Source organism: Rhincodon typus, chromosome 32 (assembly GCF_021869965.1).
Source record: "Rhincodon typus isolate 14 chromosome 32, sRhiTyp1.1, whole genome shotgun sequence".
NCBI lineage: Eukaryota > Metazoa > Chordata > Chondrichthyes > Orectolobiformes > Rhincodontidae > Rhincodon > Rhincodon typus.
The window spans coordinates 28,478,285-28,495,630 of NC_063363.1; the positions used below are offsets into that span (position 1 = coordinate 28,478,285).

Genomic DNA, 17,346 nt, shown 5'->3' on the forward strand with positions numbered 1-17,346 from the left:
CATCCAGCTGTACACTTTGTTATCTGCATATGCAAAAAAGGCATACTGAAACGAAGGGGTGAACTAGCTTTTAAATCCTGTTCTTGTATGTTTTTGAAAGAGAAAGACTCAAAGACACATCCCTTAACTCAGGCTAGTCTAGTTGGTTCATAGAAATCATAGAATCCCTACAGTCTGGAAACAAGCCCTCTGGCCCAACAAGTCCACACCGACCCTCAGGGCACCCACCCAAACCCGTTCACCTACAACCCACCTAATCTATGCATCCCTGAACACTACAGGCAATTTAGCGTGGCCAAACCACCTAACCTGCACATCTTTGGACTGTGGGAGGAAACCAGAGCACCCGGAGGAAACCCACGCAGACACGGGAAGAATGTGCAAACTCCATGCAGACAGTCGCCTGAGGGTGGAATCAAACCCAGGTCCCTGGCGCTGTGAGGCAGCAGTGCTAACCACTGAGCCACCGTGCCACCCCAAAACAACACCTTCTTCAGAAAGTGGTTTCTAATACCTATTTCACAATATGAGATAACCCGCAGGAGACTACATTTCAGTTTATACTGTATTTTCTCCCCTTTAGGTCCAACCCTTTGACTTTCCTTGATATTCCATCAGATGTGACATACCATGTCTTTCTCCAGACAGCTACTGGATTTACATCTACACTTATTTTGGCTGAATCAGCCCTCTTTTATCATAGAATCCCTGCAGTGTGGAAGCAGGCCATTCAGTGCATTAAGTCTGCTCCCACCCTCCGAAGAACTGCCCACCCAGACCCTATCTCTGTAAAACTGCATTTCCCCATGGTTAATCCACTTGGCCTGTAGATCCCTGAACACTACGGGCAATTTAGCACGGCCAATCCGTCCAACCTGCACATCTTTGGACTGTGGGAAGAAACCGGAGCACCTGGAGGAAACCCACACAGACACATGGAGAATGTGCAAACTGTACACAGACAGTCACCTGAGGGTGGAATCAAACCTCGGTCCTTGGCAATATGAGGCAGCAGTGCTAAGCACTGGGCCAACCGTGCTCCCCCAGCATAGGTTTCTAAGACCTATATTGGAATTAAAAGCTATGTTGGAATCAAAGTTCAGTGTCTGCATAGGTCACATGGGTTATAATGTGTGGCCATGACACTGTTTGCTGTGTAGAATCTGACTGCTACATATCAGTTGCTTTTTCTGTATATTTGCACTTTACTCTTTAAGGTAATATTCGCAGAAACTGTATGACAGAGTGCAGGTTCCAACCACCTACTTGTGAAAATTTGCCCTAATCATTGGCATTGAAATGCCTGACTTTGGTCTTTTTTTTGTATTATTCTCTGCTGGGTGTGATCACCTTGCTCTGGAACACCTTTAAAAGGTTTTTCTCTGTAAGCCTGTGGTGTTGAGGTGATGGATTGATGCCTTTTCATTCAAGGATATCTCTCCGGAGCCGACTTCTGATTACAGGGCTGCAGGTCCTGTCATTTCCTTTCACCGGACATTTATATCCAGCTTGAAAGTTATAAGCTCAGTGTAGGCTAGATGTCAATATCTTTCAGCACCTTTTACTCTTGAAAGCTCTGTTTGCTCAAAGGTATATTGAACTGCTTTGTGTGCATGTTATATTTTGTGCGACAGGCTAATAAAGAGATCTCGTTTATATCTTCCTTATTAAAACCTTCCCCTTCACAATCTGTATTGCTTCTCATGCTTTATTAAGTACAAATAGTATTGCTGTCCAAACAGAAGGGCTAGTCAGAAGTCTAGCAGTCTATATCTTTCATGTTTTCAAATTAGCTCCAGGAAAAAGTGCAAGGGTGCTCACTTATATCCTTTGATTTTTATGACCTTTAATGCTCTCTCCATGACTCCACCCTATTGCCTATGTCTCCTGCCACACCACTGAAATCTAGCACTTACTGAGTCTTGTCTGAGGAGTAGATCGCAGTTACTGAGTGTCTGGATTATTGTCAAATGGCCACTCTTCATTGTAAGAGCTGCAGTGCTGCATGTTGACATGTTGTCTGCTTTGTCCTCGAATGAGGTTTGCACAGGCCCGCGTGCACACCCCAACAACATACAAACACACCCTAACACTGTATTGATACAAATGTACTCTCAAACCATAAAAACAAATACAGGCAGGTACTAAACACATACAAATGATGCACAGGTGGCTATCAAAGATCCAACAGCACCGTTCAAAAGTTAGAAAGGGAGTTCTATGCAATGCCCTGTCCAATATTTATCCCATTGCCAAAGCTGCTAATAAAAAGATTATCTGGTCATTATGTCATCAATGGTAAAACTCTTTGGGACATTCTGAGATCAGAAAAAGCACATCAGAAAGTACAGGTCCCCTTCTATGTGTTTGTTTTAAATCTGTGGTTCTTCAAAGAAATTGCATTTACTGCCAGATTCTTTCCTGTCTGAGGAATAGCTTGCAATTACTGAGTGTCTGCATTATTTAAATAGCCACCTGGCTATTTAAACCAGAAATAAAAGATGAAATCAGCCCCTCTGTTTTTTTGTTTAAGTACTCTAATTGTTGGGGGTCTAATTTAACATGGTTACATTGTGGATTATGTCAATAATGATGTATCAAAAGAAACAAGTACTCCTCTGTGTGTATACGCAAACATAGATGCACACACATGCAGACATATACAAGTACATACAATCATTGCCTTGTCTGGAAAGACATCAGACAGGAGTTTCCACGGGGTGCTCCCACTCATGCATCATAACTTCAATGTAGGAAGGACAGTAGCTCCACAATTGCAATACTAAAGGTCTGTCAGTAAAAGAATTCGGGGCATCAGGTCCCTGCATTGCTAGCCTGTGTAATGAAGGCTGGGATCCTGTGTAAGCCGTGTAACTGTTACATTCGTCAATTTGTGGTGAAGCAATCCAGAGATAACCCTGAGCCCCATACAGATCAGAGTCCTTTGTGTTGCATTTTCAGCAGAATAAAGTTTAGTCTCAAAGACAGCTGCTGATTAAACCTTCATTAAAAACAACTCTTTATCACTGAAACTTTCTGAAAGTGCTTGGGGACATTGATGCCAGGGTGAATATGAATCAGTATTGACGGCATTCTTAAAACACAAAGACTTTGAAGGTCAAGAGATGATTCAATGGTAATTTAAGCTTCATTTCTGCATTTTTAATCCATTGGAAATCCTGAAACTCTTTGATCTTGTGGATTTTTTTAAACTATCCTGGGAATGATCTGACAGAAATCTTTGCTAGTTATTTGAGCTGGGCTTTGTTGCTAGAGTCTTGCCTTTGATTTTCTTTAAAGTAATGCTCTGTCTGTCTTGTGCTTTTTACAGTGCCACCACAGATCGTTGTGAGACCTCGAGATCAGATTGTAGCTCAGGGCCGCACCGTGACCTTCCTCTGTGAGACGAAGGGGAACCCTCCTCCCGCTGTCTTTTGGCAAAAAGAGGGAAGCCAGGTGGGATTTGTCCCAGTTACACAACAGCTCAAACTCAAACTTGTCTATTGTTCCTCACCAGGCAGGAATCTGAGACATTTAGATGGGAGAGTTGGGGTGGGGGTGGGGGGTGTGCTGGAGAACATCAGGTATAGTTCAAACCTTTCACCCAGTGTGCTGAATCATATCCTTGTATTTTAATACACAAATAAAAGCAGGAAATGCTGGGAATTGCTCAGCAAGTCAGGTAGCTTCTGTGGAGAGAGAAAGAGTTTTGAGTTAAACCAATAGAGTAGCCAAAGGAAAAGTTTTCGTCCTCATGAAACCTGAGCTGGGTGTAACTAATGGTGAAGTAAAAGCGTATTCCAGAGCCCAGCATAGAGGTCGCTCAACTTCAGCTTGCACATAAAATAATAAATTACATACTTACAGACAAGGCAACTCTTCCCACAAGTTTATTTGCTTGCAGATGATAAAGGCTCTTTTAAGAGCTCCTCAGCTTTAATGTGTAGGAACTGGTTTCTAGGATTTGCGAGTGCTTTTCAAGAGCTGTTAGACTTCCATGTGACTGATTCTGTTAAAAATTTGAGTGGAGAAAGCGTCTTAGCAAACACTGTTCTTCAGAGCCATTACTGTAACCACAAGGCTCCAAACCCCAAGGAGACGGTCTGTAAGGTTAACTGTTACATTTAAACAGCGGTATTTCTCTGTAAAGTCAACCCAGCTGTTCAATGTATCCTATTGCTGTCAGTAAGATTATTCTCAGTGATTGAATAAAGGACACTTTAAAGAATGAATTTTCAGGGTCTATTACCCATTTTGCATCTTGGACTCATCATGTTAATTGACCCTCTTTTAATCACCTTGGAACTTTACCATTCACCCTGCTGTTAGCTCAGAATACAAGCACCTCACTCTTGTGTATGATTATTTGAAGTATTAACTGTTTTCATAATCTACACCTCCTGATATTTCCAGATGAAAATCTAATTGGAAAGCTATCATCAAAATATTTGCATATAGAATTCACTTCTTTGTCATTCTGTCATTGGAGCTGCAGTTTAGGTACAAAACCAGAAAATATTGAAATGCAGTGCTTCAAGAAGATAGTTCACCAACACCTTCTCGAGGGCAACTAGGGATCGGCAATAAATGTTGGCTCAGCCAATGACACCTATTCCCAGGACATCGTTCCATGGTCAGAACCACTTAGGTGTGCAGAGACTTTGGAGGATACTTAGGGGTTACATCATCTCAAAAGGTGACATGGAAAACGCCAAAGACATTTGATTACTAAGTAACAAGAAGTGATGAAAATCATCAAAGTAACTTAGTGTGACAAAGTAAAATGTTAACATGAGAAATTGGGCGTTGCTTAGGAAAACACTGTCTTGTGCTTATTTTTCCTTCTTGCCTGCTTCGTATTTAATTCATATTCCTCCTGTCTTTATGATGTTCACATCTTGCTGCGTTCTAGTTCTATGGATACCAACTGCCACAAACTGATTACTGTTCCAATGTGAATTTTGACATTGAGTAAGAAAGATAATTGATGCAAAGTATTTTGCAGTGAGTAAAATATTTCAGTCATTCTTGTGATTAAGGAATGCAGCAAGCAATGTTCACAAATCAAAATCCCGCAAACAATAATGATAAATGGTTTGTGTGATGTCGAGTGAGGGATAAATATTGCCCAGAATACCAGGGAAAATGCCCCTGCTAATCTATGAAATAGTGGGATTTTTATTATCACTTGAGAAGCAGATATGACCTTGATTTAATATTACATCTAAAAGAAGTCACTTTAGACAGTGTAGCGCTCTCAATAGCAGAACCATTCTGAGGAAGGGTCACAGGACCCAAAACATTAATCCTGCTTTCTCTCCACAGATGCTGCCAGACCTGTTGAATCTTCGTAGCAATTTCTGTTTTTGTTTCTGACTTCCAGCTTCCACAGTATTTGATTTTTCTGTCCTGTACTGCTTTCCTGTCTCTGGAGTAGAACTATTAAATAGTTGGAGTTGAAACGGGCCAGAATTGACTTAATGCTGAGCTGTGATATCGTTTACACATGCTCTCTCCAGCAAATAAAAACGAGGAGCAGAAAAAAAACAAGTTGATTTATCCGCAGCTCGCTCTTTCTGATAGCAATTATAATCTAAGTGAGATCAACTAAACCTGAAATTGAACCTACGTTATGCAAATGCTGTGTGGTTACCCAGTAAAATCAACTGTGGAGCTTGAAGGTGTATCGTCGAGCATGAGGTTCCACCTTAACAAGGTTAAAGCTGTTGACTGTTGCATATTGCAATTTGTTTTACACTGGAACATTGGACCTGGCACGGCATGAGTGATAGCAGAGTGCCTCAATCAGCTAGAGGCACCTTGTAAACCAGAAACAGACAGGCGACTGTCACGAGGATGGATGAATGAGCCTGGTGGTTGCCAGGAGCCAAACTGTGACTGCTGAGCTTGTTTCTGGATTCAGTGGAGCCCATTCTAAATCCGATTAGTTTTCATTGTGCATTTATAAAACTATTGGCCTTCAGTTTTATTTTCTTGGCCTCCAGTTTCTATCTATGTTAACAACTGGCTTAAATAAGTTTGGTTATTGCTGATCATGATCAAATTAATTAGTTGGTAAAGATACTAATAATAGTAACCGAAAGAACTGCGGATGCTGTATAAATCAGAAACAAAAACTGGAATTGCTGGAAAAGCTCAGCAGGTCTGGTAGCATCTCTGGAGAGAAATCAGAGTTAACGTTTCGGGTCTGGTCATTGATTCTGATTTCTCTTCACAGATGCTGCCAGATCTGCTGAGCTTTTCCAGAAATTCCCACTAATAATAGTACTATTTTGGTGGGTAGCATTGTCTTCAGTCTGTGTTTCGCATCTACTCCCTGCTTAAGTCTATGTCTCACACACTCCAGCTTAGGCATTGTGGGATTGTAGGGCTTTTTTTTTTCAGGTAATTGGCACAAAAGCCAGGGTGCATCTAGAACCTATTTCCTAAAATGATGATAGAACCAGAGCAGCATCTTAAAAAAGGGAATTAGATCAATATTTGTAGGGGAGAAAACCCCAAGGTTGTGGGAAAACAGCAAGGGGAGCGAGGCTAATTGGATAACTCTTACAAAGAGTCAACACAGGAATAGTGGGCTGAATGGCCTTCTGCTACCGTGGGTGATTCTATGATTCCTGCTTGGATGTTAATGAAATATGAAGTCGGAAAACGTCAGACTTCATTGGTTTCAGAGAGCAATGCAGTTCTAAGTGCAGCTGTTCCATGCTTGGAGTAATACTGGAGAAAGCGTAGTCCACCTCACAATGATAATTCCAGTGAAGTGAGTGGGGTGCGTAGGGGTACTCTACCTTTGGGTGTTCAATTATATAATCCCAGGATGAAAAATGGCTATTAGTATGTCTGTTACTGTTATGGTGACATGTACAAGAATCATCTTAGAATCATAAAATCCCTACAGTGTGGAAGCAGGCCGTTCGATCCATCAAGCCCACACCAATCCTCCAAAGGGCATCGCACCTAGCTCCACTCCCTACCCTATCCCTGTAATCTTGCATTTCCCATGGCCAATCCAGCTAACCTGCACATCTTTGGACTGTGGGAGGAAATGCATGCAGACACAGGGAGAATGTGAAAACTCAACACAAACAGTCACCCAAGGCTGGAATCGAACCCAGATCCTTGGTGCTATGAGGCAGCAGAGCTAACCACTGACCACCGTGTTACCCCCTGACAAGAATCCAGTCATAGTGTCACATATAAGTTTAAGTAAGTTTTCTTATTGTAAATTGATGCCCATGCACCTTCCAAACCAGTGAAATGTTCCACCTCGAAGAACAAGGTAACAGATGGAGGGGAATACCACTACCTGCAAGTTTCCCTCCAAACACATATCATCCTGACTTGGAACTACAGGGAAAGTCCAGTTTAATGCTTATTTCACTTGACGTATGTGAGCTTATGGATCCAACCCATTAGCCGATCTAACTCCCCACCTCGATCTTGGCCTGACTCCACCCCCACTCCCAGCTCCCTTTACCTCCTTGATGAATCCAACCCTGACTGCCTGACTGCTCTCCTCCGCTCACTTCTCTCACTTTCCTTTCTGCCACGTGGGATGATCTATCCACAGTTCAATTATAACACAGTCTCACTTTTGGAGCCAGATGATTGCAATTATAACAAACTTTCATCATTCATCATGTTTCTTCACTGGGTCAAAATCCTGAAATTTCCTTCCTAAACACCCAGTGGGAGTGTCTCCACTACATGGAGAGCAGCAATTCAATATGGTGGCTCACTATTGTAACTAATGAATTAATTGCAATGGAAATGAGCAATAAATGCTGGGATAGCCAATGATGCCCACATCCTGTGAACAAACAAATGAGAAGAAAGGCAAATGTGGTAGCAAACAGAGCACATTGCATTAAGCTATCAGCATGTTTAGTGTCTCCAGGTCTGGAATGCTGCAGATTATATGTGCGTATGCCTGTTCAATGAGCAATTCAATTTCAATTGCCAGGGAGCAGCTTTGACTGAAACAAATTTTATGCTTCTGTTTCTTTACTACAGATCCTGCTTTTTCCCAGCCAGCCTCAGCCTTTGGGGCGTTTCTCTGTCTCTCCGAAAGGTGAACTGACAATTACCGATGTGCAGTCAGGTGATTCTGGATATTACATGTGTCAGGCAATCAGCGTTGCTGGCAGCATCTTATCCAAGGCCCTCCTGGAGGTAGAAGACGGTAAGTCCAAGAGTGCCTGATACCTACACCCCAGCTGCCTATGTAAATTGAAGGAAACAAATTGATTTTAATCAAATGACTTGCTGAAAGAAGGACTAAAAAATTAGATTCAGACCATGATAGCAAGGCAGAACTGAGAAATATTCCAAGCAAAGGTTACAGTAGTTCTGTCACCCTCAAGGCTGAGGCCAGCTTGGTTCTCAAAGAATCCCTAGTGTGGAAGCAGGCCATTTGGCCCATGAAGTCCTCCACCCAGACCCAACCTCACCCTGCACTCCTCCTAGCCAATCCGCCTAACCTGCACATCTTTGGACTGTGGAAGGAAACTGGAGCAACCAGAGGAAACCCACACAGACACTGGGAGAATGTGCAAACTCCACACAGAGAGTCACCTGAGGTGGAATTCAAACTCAGGTCCCTGGTGCTGTGAGGCAGCAGTGCTAACCACTGAGCTACTGTGCCATCCAGGTTCTGTTGGCACTTTGGATCAAGCTGGGTTAGCTGGGGTCAAAGGTCATGTGAAATAGTATGGAGCAGCATATAAAACTATTAACTAATCCAGAGCCTCACAATACCAATACAGCACCTAAGCAGATAATTATAACCAGGTAAGTTAGATTTTTACTCAATTAACATTGATGCATGGAAGATGATAAAAATCTCTGGTTGTTCAACACCAGGTAGTGGGATTTGAAGTACTCAACCCATATGTGAATTGAGAATCACCTGTGAGCCTATAAAGAAAGCTATTGTTATTACCTGCTCTGCAATCATCATTTTCTGAGAGACTGGATCTCAGTAGGAACTGGATTAAAATCATTTTTCAGCAGGAAAGGGTGTATACTCTTTCTTGGGTGCAGGTCATCACAGGAAGGATTCCATGCTGTTTGGGAGAATGATGGTGAGATGACCCACAATTAGACTCTTGATCATCAGTTAAATGGAAATAATTTTGAGGCATCATTTTTCAAGAGTGCAAGAGCGTATCTAATGTGTCCACGTAGTCCTAACTTCTAAGCATAGAGCCAGTCAGTAGGGTGGAGTTGATTTGTTGTAAATAGTGATCCCATTGAATTAGACAAAGGTTCTGCATGACTTGGCAAGCGGCATGCTGCCTCAGTGCTGAGAGCTCTAGGGACCCAGTTCGATTCCAGCCTTGGGCAACTGTCTCCCTGTGTCTATGCCAGATTTCTTGGGTGCTCCGGTTTCCACCTACAATCCAAAGATGTGCAGGTGTGGTGGATTCGCCATGCTAAAATTACCCTTAGTGTCTGGCAATGTGGAGGTTAGGTGGAATAGCCATGGGAAATGTGGGATTATATGGATAGGGTAGGGGGATGGATCTGTGTGGGATGCTGTTCGAAGAGTCGGTGCAGACTCGATGGGCCAAATGGCCTGTTTCCACACTGTAGGGATTCTATGATTCTATAATAGAAAGAAAAGATGTTTCCACTGGCTACATGGGTCTAGAACTGAGGAACAGACTCTCAGTATAAGGGGGTGGCCATTGGGACTAAGATGAGGAGGAATTTCTTCACTCGGAGTGTGATGAATCTTTGGAACCCTTCACTTCAGACCGTCATGGAAACTCAGTCATTGAGTGTTCAAGACACAAATCAATCAATGTTTAGATACTAAAGATATAATGTTGTGAGGGGGATGGTGTGGGAAAATGACATTTTCGTAGAAAGTCGGCCAGTTGGCCTACTTCTCTTGTTTCCTATGTCCATAAATTGGCTGAGTAAGATCAGTCAAAAATTATGACTGACATTCAGTCTGTTCAGCAGTGGATCAATAACCAAAGGAGCACCCACTGTGTGAAATTCCCATTGATCTCACCAATCAACTCTAAACTCTGTTTGAATGAGGTTTCGGATTGGGACAAAATCACTGATTGCTCTGTGCTATGGCTCCCATAAGCAGGAAGAGTGGCCAAAGTGTGTCATAATTCAGCAGCTTCTTCAGGCTGGTTTTAAACCTGAGTTATAGAAAATGAAAGATAGCTCTTTAGACCTCCATGGCATCTGTGCTCCTCCAGTGTGGCCACTCTGTGCTTGTTATTGTTATTGATTGTCTAATTCATTGCCACCAGGGTACAGTTAACTGGGTATGTTAAGGTGGATTGAAACATGCAGAACACGTATCCTGGAGGAGCTTTAGAAGCCATTGGAAATTCAGTTCCTGGGGAGGTTGGACTAGTCACAGCACAAGTATGGCGGAATGGTTTATTGCGCAAAAATAACATTTTTACGAGAGATTTTCTCCACTTCAATATCCATCATGACAATGACTTGCTATACAGAAACATTAACATAATTCAGCATCCCAAAAATATAAGGGGGAGGCAATGCCTTAATGGTATTATTGCTGGACTGTTAATCCAGAGACCCAGATAATGCTCTGGAGACCCAGGTTCGAATCCCACCATGGCAGATGGTGGAATTTAAATTCAATAAAAATATCAGGAATTAAGAATCTAATGATGACCATGAGTCCATTGTCGATTGTTGCAAAAACCCATCTGGTTCACTAATGTCCTTTAAGGAAGGAAACTGCCATCCTTACCTGGTCTGGCCTACATGTGATTCTAGACCCACAGCAATGTGGCTGACTCTAAACTGCCCTCTGGGCAAATAGGGATGGCCAATAAATGTTGCCTAGTCAGTGATGCCCTCGTTCCATGAATGAATTAAAAAAAGGCTCTTCAGAGATACATTATGAAGCAAACTTTGACACTCTAAAGCTATGTAAAGAGAAATTTGGGTGCATGACCTAAATCTTGGTCAAAGGAGTCGATTTTAATTGTCCTGTTAAGAGAAGATATTTTTTAGGTGTGAAGAGAGAGATTTAAAAAAGACATGAGGCACATTTTTTACAGAGAGTGGTTTGTCTGGGGAATGAACTTCCTGAGGAAGTGGTGGCTGTGGGTACAATTACAACATTTAGAAGACACTTAGATAAGTACATGAATAGGAAAGATTTGGAAAGATTTGGAAGGATATGAGCCAGGAGCAGACAGGAGGGACTTGTTTAGTTTGGGATTATGTTCGGCAAGGACTTGTTGGACTGAAGGGTCTGTTTCTGTGCTGTATGACTCTGCCTGTAAGAGAGGAAGAGGTGGAGAGATGAAGGGAAAGGATTCTAGAGCTGAGAGCTTTGACAGATGAAGGTATGGTCACCACTGCTGGAGCGGTTAAAATCAGTTTTCTTTCCCAAAAGCAAACAGAGCAGTGGACTTTCTGACAGTGCTGTTGCCCCAGATACACCAGGCTGTGACCACCTCAGTTTCAGTAGCCAAGGTTTGTGTTGTCAAAACAGATTACTACACTGTTAAAGAATTACATCTCGCAATAAACAGGATGAATGGTTCAGAGGAATCACCTGGGTTCCCACAGCCCGATATTAAAGCATTGCCTTGTGAGGGGCTGCTTTCTGCCAGTTCTGATAGAATAGTGACACTCCTCTGATCTTCTGAATGATAAGCAGAGCCTGTGATAGCTGACAGAGTGGCAGGCCTCCCCTAGACAAATCTCTGTCCGGGGTAAGCCACTAACAGTGATTGATTTTATTTTTTTTTCTCCCCTTCCTGCAAATTTGTTGCTAGGAAATTCAATTGAGTGTGAGCTTTCCTCTGCCCTGCCACTGCTGCCAAATCGATGGTGAATAACTGGTGCTGCAAATGAATGCAGGGAACAAGATGTAGGGAGAGTATCTGTATCATGCCCTCTTTCATTATTTTTTACTTCACCTGTTTTGTACAATAGGAAGCATGATTGCTGGAACAGAACTGTCAACATTACAGCGCACTGCAGCTGGCCCCTTCATAAAAGCAAGTCATTTCTTCAATAATTAGTTGAAAGGTTACTATTGATTGAATGCTTAACACATTTGTGTGGCAATTCTCTATTTAATATTTCATCTGAAGCTGTTTGTATTTTTAAAAAATTAATCTTCCAGGGGGTGTGGGTGTCACTAGCAAGACAAGCATTTATTGCTTCCTTGTAATTGCCACTTGAACTGAATGGCATCTTTGGCCTTTTCAGAGGGCGGTATCATGAGACAACCACATTGCTCTAGGTCTGGAATCATGCGTAGACCAGACCAAGTAAGGATGGCAGATTTCCTTCCCTAAAGAATATTAGTGAACCAGAAGGTTTTTTACAACAATTGTTTAATTGCTAAAATTAGTTTTCAATTGCAGATTTATTAATTGAATTTAAAGTCCAGTAACTGCTGTGGTGCGATTTGAACTGACTTCCCCCAGATAATAGCCAGGTCTTTCGGATTATTGTCCAGTGATACAATAATTGTCCTACCGTCTCTGCTTCAAGATTTGAAGGTCCACCACTATCATCTTGGAGAAACACGGGATGCCCAATAAATGCAAGCTTTGCCAATTTTACAGGCAAACGATATTTTCACTGTTTAGACCCCACTGTAGGAAGAACAGTTGACTGGTTAACTTGGTGGTGCTGCAGAGTTAGCTGTGAGATGCTATCATTTATTTGGGGAAGGGAGTGTTGGGTAGTGTGGACAGCAAAAGAACATTCTTTTTTAAAAGGCATGGCCCAAGACTAAACTTCAAAGGTTACTTCATAGAAACATAAATAATAAAATGAAAAGAAAGAAATGTATGCAACATACAAATCTTCTGAGCAGTAGAAATATAGATCTGAGAGTGATGTGAGCTCAGTTTCTCGGTGCCTTCTCTTTGAAGGTTGTGTAAGATACAGAATGAGTGACGGATGATCTGTCTGAAGGCAGGTCCATGTTTCATTGTCTGCTGGTGCTTCATCCAGTAACTTTTTTATTGTTTTGGGCGATTTTTTTTTGTTGTGGTTTGTCATTATCTTCCATATCCCAGGGCAGGGCAAGGAGGCAGGTCCCAACAGTGGCTCAGCCTGAATGGGAATCCAACCCATGCTGTTGCTGAGATTTTGAACCATCCACTGAGTCTCGCCAACAGAGCTAACCAGTTCTTGTGAGAGTCAGGCCTGGCCTCCAGTTCAAACGTAGCATTTATTACAATTTATAGGTGGCGGCTTTTTTAACATATAACTCCATTTCAACCTGCCCCTTGTAACGGATTGCATTTTAATATCAGCTGCTATGATGTTAAAGGCACTCACATGTAAGCACTCTAATCTCAAATATAAGCCACAATGACTTGAACAAGCTCATCACGACAAAACATTGAACCATATAAAATTGGAGCTGGAGTAGGCCATTCAGCCCTTTGAGCCTGCTTCACCATTCAAGACAATCATGTTGATCATCTGACTTGGCACCCTGTTCCCGCTTTCTCCTCGTATCCTTTGATCTCTTTAGTTCTAAAGAACTATATCTAACTCCTTCTTGAAATTTTTAATGTTTTGTTCCCAACCACTTTTTGTGTCAGAGAATTCCACAGGCTCCCCACTCTCTGGGGTGAAGACATTTCTTCTTAGTCTGCAATGGCCTACCCCATATCTGGTTCTGGACCCCTCAGGCATTGGGAACATCCTTCCTGTATTCACCCTGTCTACTCCTGTTAGAATTTTATAGGTTTCTATGTGATTCTCCCTCCCTCTTTGAAACTCTAGTGAAGATAGACCAGAATGATCCAGTCAGTAGTGTCTCATGTTCAACTACAACAACTCAAACTCAAGAACTCAAGCCTTTTTAAACTACATATTCTTTCTCTCCCTATACTACGAGGCAGTCTTGCCTGTATAAACTTCATAGGGTTAAAAGGTAATAAAATTCCTCTTTCTTTCACTCAAGAAAACCTTGTCTCTCCTGTGTTACTGGGTCAAAATCCTGGCACTCCTTCCCTCACACTGCAGGGATGCATGCTACCCAAAGACTGCAACTCTTCTAAAAGCTGGCCCACTAGTACCTTTTTCCTTAATTGTGAAGAGTACCACATTTTAACTGAAGTATGATAGTTACTTGATTTTAAGAAAAGTATAATATTTGTTACAAACTACTGGAGAAAGCCAATTCGCCTTCTTCATCTGATTGTAACATGACTATGCTTTTTTGGTCCACCCATTTTGTAATATTACTGCTCTATTGATAAGTTTACTCCATCCAACAGTGCAAATCTTTAAAAACCAAAAGAACTGCGGATGCTATAAATCAGGAACAAAAACAAAGTTGCTGGAAAAGCTCAGCAGGTCTGGCAGCATCTGTGAAGGAGAAAACAGAGTTAATGTTTCGGGTCCAGTGACCCTTCCTCAGAATTCAACAGTGCAAATCTTTCTTAACTGCAATGTTCAAAATATAGTTTCACCCAATGAGAGTTCAGAGTGTACACTATTGATGATATATCGGGCTTTGTAATATCAACAACCACTGGTAAGTGTGACCTCTAGGGGTTAAATCTGACATCTCCCTCTACCCTTCCTGCATCCTTTTTACAGCTAATAATTAAGGTTTATTTTAATCCAGTTATAAGTCATAATTCATCTTCCAAAAAGGCCTATTTATCAGGTAGAGTGGCATGCAACATAACTGTTACTGGACCCTATTAAGGACCAAGTTAATCTTGTTATTTCGTGACTATCCTGCTGTTTAATGCCTAGTCATTTTGCAGTTTCACCAGCCTGAAATCAATTTGACAATTACTCCATCTCATTCCTCACGGTGTCACTGCTCCATCTGCACAATCAATTTCCATTGATTGCAGAAAATCTCTTCCCAGAAGGAGCCCACTGTAGGATCTTTTCAGGAATTGAAGCCTTTTGGTTTTCAACCAGGCCAGAGTCTTAAATTTTTCAGGTAATCCCTGTCAAGTAGCACATGCAGACGTTTAAGTTGCTATTGGCTTTCTGTCCCTAACTGGGTCCTCTGAGTAATGTAGCTTCTTTCAGAATACAGGCCTTCCATTGCAAGTTTTCAAAGAAATCTTTCCCATTCAATCAAGGGAAATGGGAATGGCAAATAAAGCTCATCTTAAAGGGCAGCCACCTGTTTGAATTGGCTTCTGGTATCAAAAGCATGCTGTCTGAAAGTTTAATATTTATGCTATGTGGAAGTCAAATAAAACCCCACCCCGCTCTCTGAAGGAACATAAAAGTGAATTCTTTAAAAGGAAAAGCTTGCATCCATGTTGCATCTTTCACAACATCGGGGCATCCCAAAGTGCTTTGTAACCAGTGAAGCCTTTGAAGAGTTGTCACCCAATTGAGGACATCCAATGACCTGATGGGGTTGCTCAATGATACCGATCCAGAGAGAGCAGGAGGGTTCAGGGTTCCTACCTCAGGTTGGACTGAGTTCGCTGCTCACTTTAGGGCAGCAGATGGGAATGCTGGGATTAACTTTAAACAGCCCAAGCAATAGGGTAGATGGGATTGCAGAGCTGCATCAGGACATTATTCAAATGAGCCACAACATATTGCAGGAACCAGGAATTGCATACAGCAGAACTGCAGCACTTATGTGGAGTTTTTAAAAAGAATGGATACCCAAAAAGCACAATCCACTGTTACCTCTGCGACAGATCACAACGAGAAGTCACAACACAGCCGGACATGCTAGTCACCCTACTGTACATCAGAGACATATCAGAGATGACCACAAGACTACTCAGACCCCTCGGTATCAGAGTAGCCCACAAACCAACAAACACCCTGCGACAGCTACTGACGAACGTAAAGGATCCCATACCCACAGCCAATAAAACTGGTGTAGTATACAAAATTCCATGCAAGGACTGTGAGAAACATTACATAGGCCAAACTGGAAGAAAACGGGCAATAAGGATACACGACATCAACTAGCCACCAAGAGACACGACCAATTCTCACTGATCTCAATACACACGGACAAAGGACACAAATTCAACTGGGACAACACATCCATAATAGCGCAAAGCCAAACAAGACATGCCAGGGAATTCCTGGAGGCGTGGCATTCCAACTGGAACTCTGTCAGCAAACACATTGAACTGGACCCGATATATAAACCACTGAGAACAGAACTGGAAGTAATACCAACCATCCCAGCAAACCGAGGCATATAAATAACATGCGGGACGAACACCAAAGTTTCACTAGAGGCGCACTAATGATGTTACCTAGCAGGGTGACAAAATGTCTGCAACCAAACACACCGGCTCGACAAGCAAGTCTACAACCACAAAATTAGATTAACCGGGCACCATTTCACTGGCATAATGTTGAGGCAACATGGCCACTTAGTTGCCTATGTAACAAGTAACTAATCCTCCAGCAGCTGTTCACTGTGAGAAGATATTTACAGTTTAGATGGTGTTTAAACTCTGTCTAAAGTCAGGACTTTCTCAAGGCTTTGTTTCTCCTAAGTTTTAATGTGGAACCAATAGCTACATTAGGTTGATACCTGAACTCCAAGGATTAAATTAAGTGGAGAGATTACACAATCTATATCCCTTGGAGTTTACAAAGAATAGGGGTCGATTTGATCAAAGTTTTCAAGGCATCAAGGAGAACAAATTGGTTAGACAAAAATAAACTCTTTCTATTGATGGGGGAGTCTAGATCAATGGGGAATGGTCTTAGAATTACAGCCCATACTTTCAGGAATGAAATTTGGAAACAGTGCCACAGAATGGCTGATAAATGTTTGGTAACTTCTGGCAGTTGATACTGGATTAATTTTAAACATGATATTGTTGGATTTTTGTTCATTGATCTCATTGGTTGATGGAACGGGCTCTAGGAGCCAAATGATCCACTCCTTTTCGTGTGTTTTGAGTTGACTGTTTTCGTGACATTGTCAGCTTTCATAGAGATTAAAAGTGACCAGTTATTGCCACATAAATGCAAACTGTTGCAATAATTTGCGTCAATGAATTATTCAACATAGTGACTGTAGCCAGGTCAATGTTGTGAAATTGGTTGGTGTTAAATGTACAGGTCCTGCCTATTTGGCCTAAACTACCTGTGGGATAGTGACATAACTGCAACTGTTAACCCTGCTATTTGGATAGATCTGAATAAGACCATTTCAGCTGGATGAGGGAGGCATCCACTCCCACCGGATGTAGTTCTAGCTAAAAGTGATTCAGAATGGAGATAGCAAGAACTGCAGATGCTGGAGTCAGAGTTAATACAGTGTGGAGCCGGAGGAACACAGCAGGTCAGGAAGCATCAGAGAAGCAGGAAAGCTGACATTTC

General features: G+C 42.0%; 1 protein-coding gene across 1 annotated transcript in view; it reads left to right on the forward strand.

The window, feature by feature from the left end:
• Positions 1 to 17,346, forward strand: part of robo3 (roundabout, axon guidance receptor, homolog 3 (Drosophila)) — a 508,257-nt gene that overhangs the window by 376,248 nt on the left and 114,663 nt on the right. The window contains exons 5-6 of the mRNA XM_048615373.1: positions 3,311 to 3,456; positions 8,035 to 8,203. Of these exons, the coding sequence (XP_048471330.1) occupies positions 3,311 to 3,456; positions 8,035 to 8,203 (315 nt within the window). The remainder of the gene's footprint in view (positions 1 to 3,310; positions 3,457 to 8,034; positions 8,204 to 17,346) is intronic.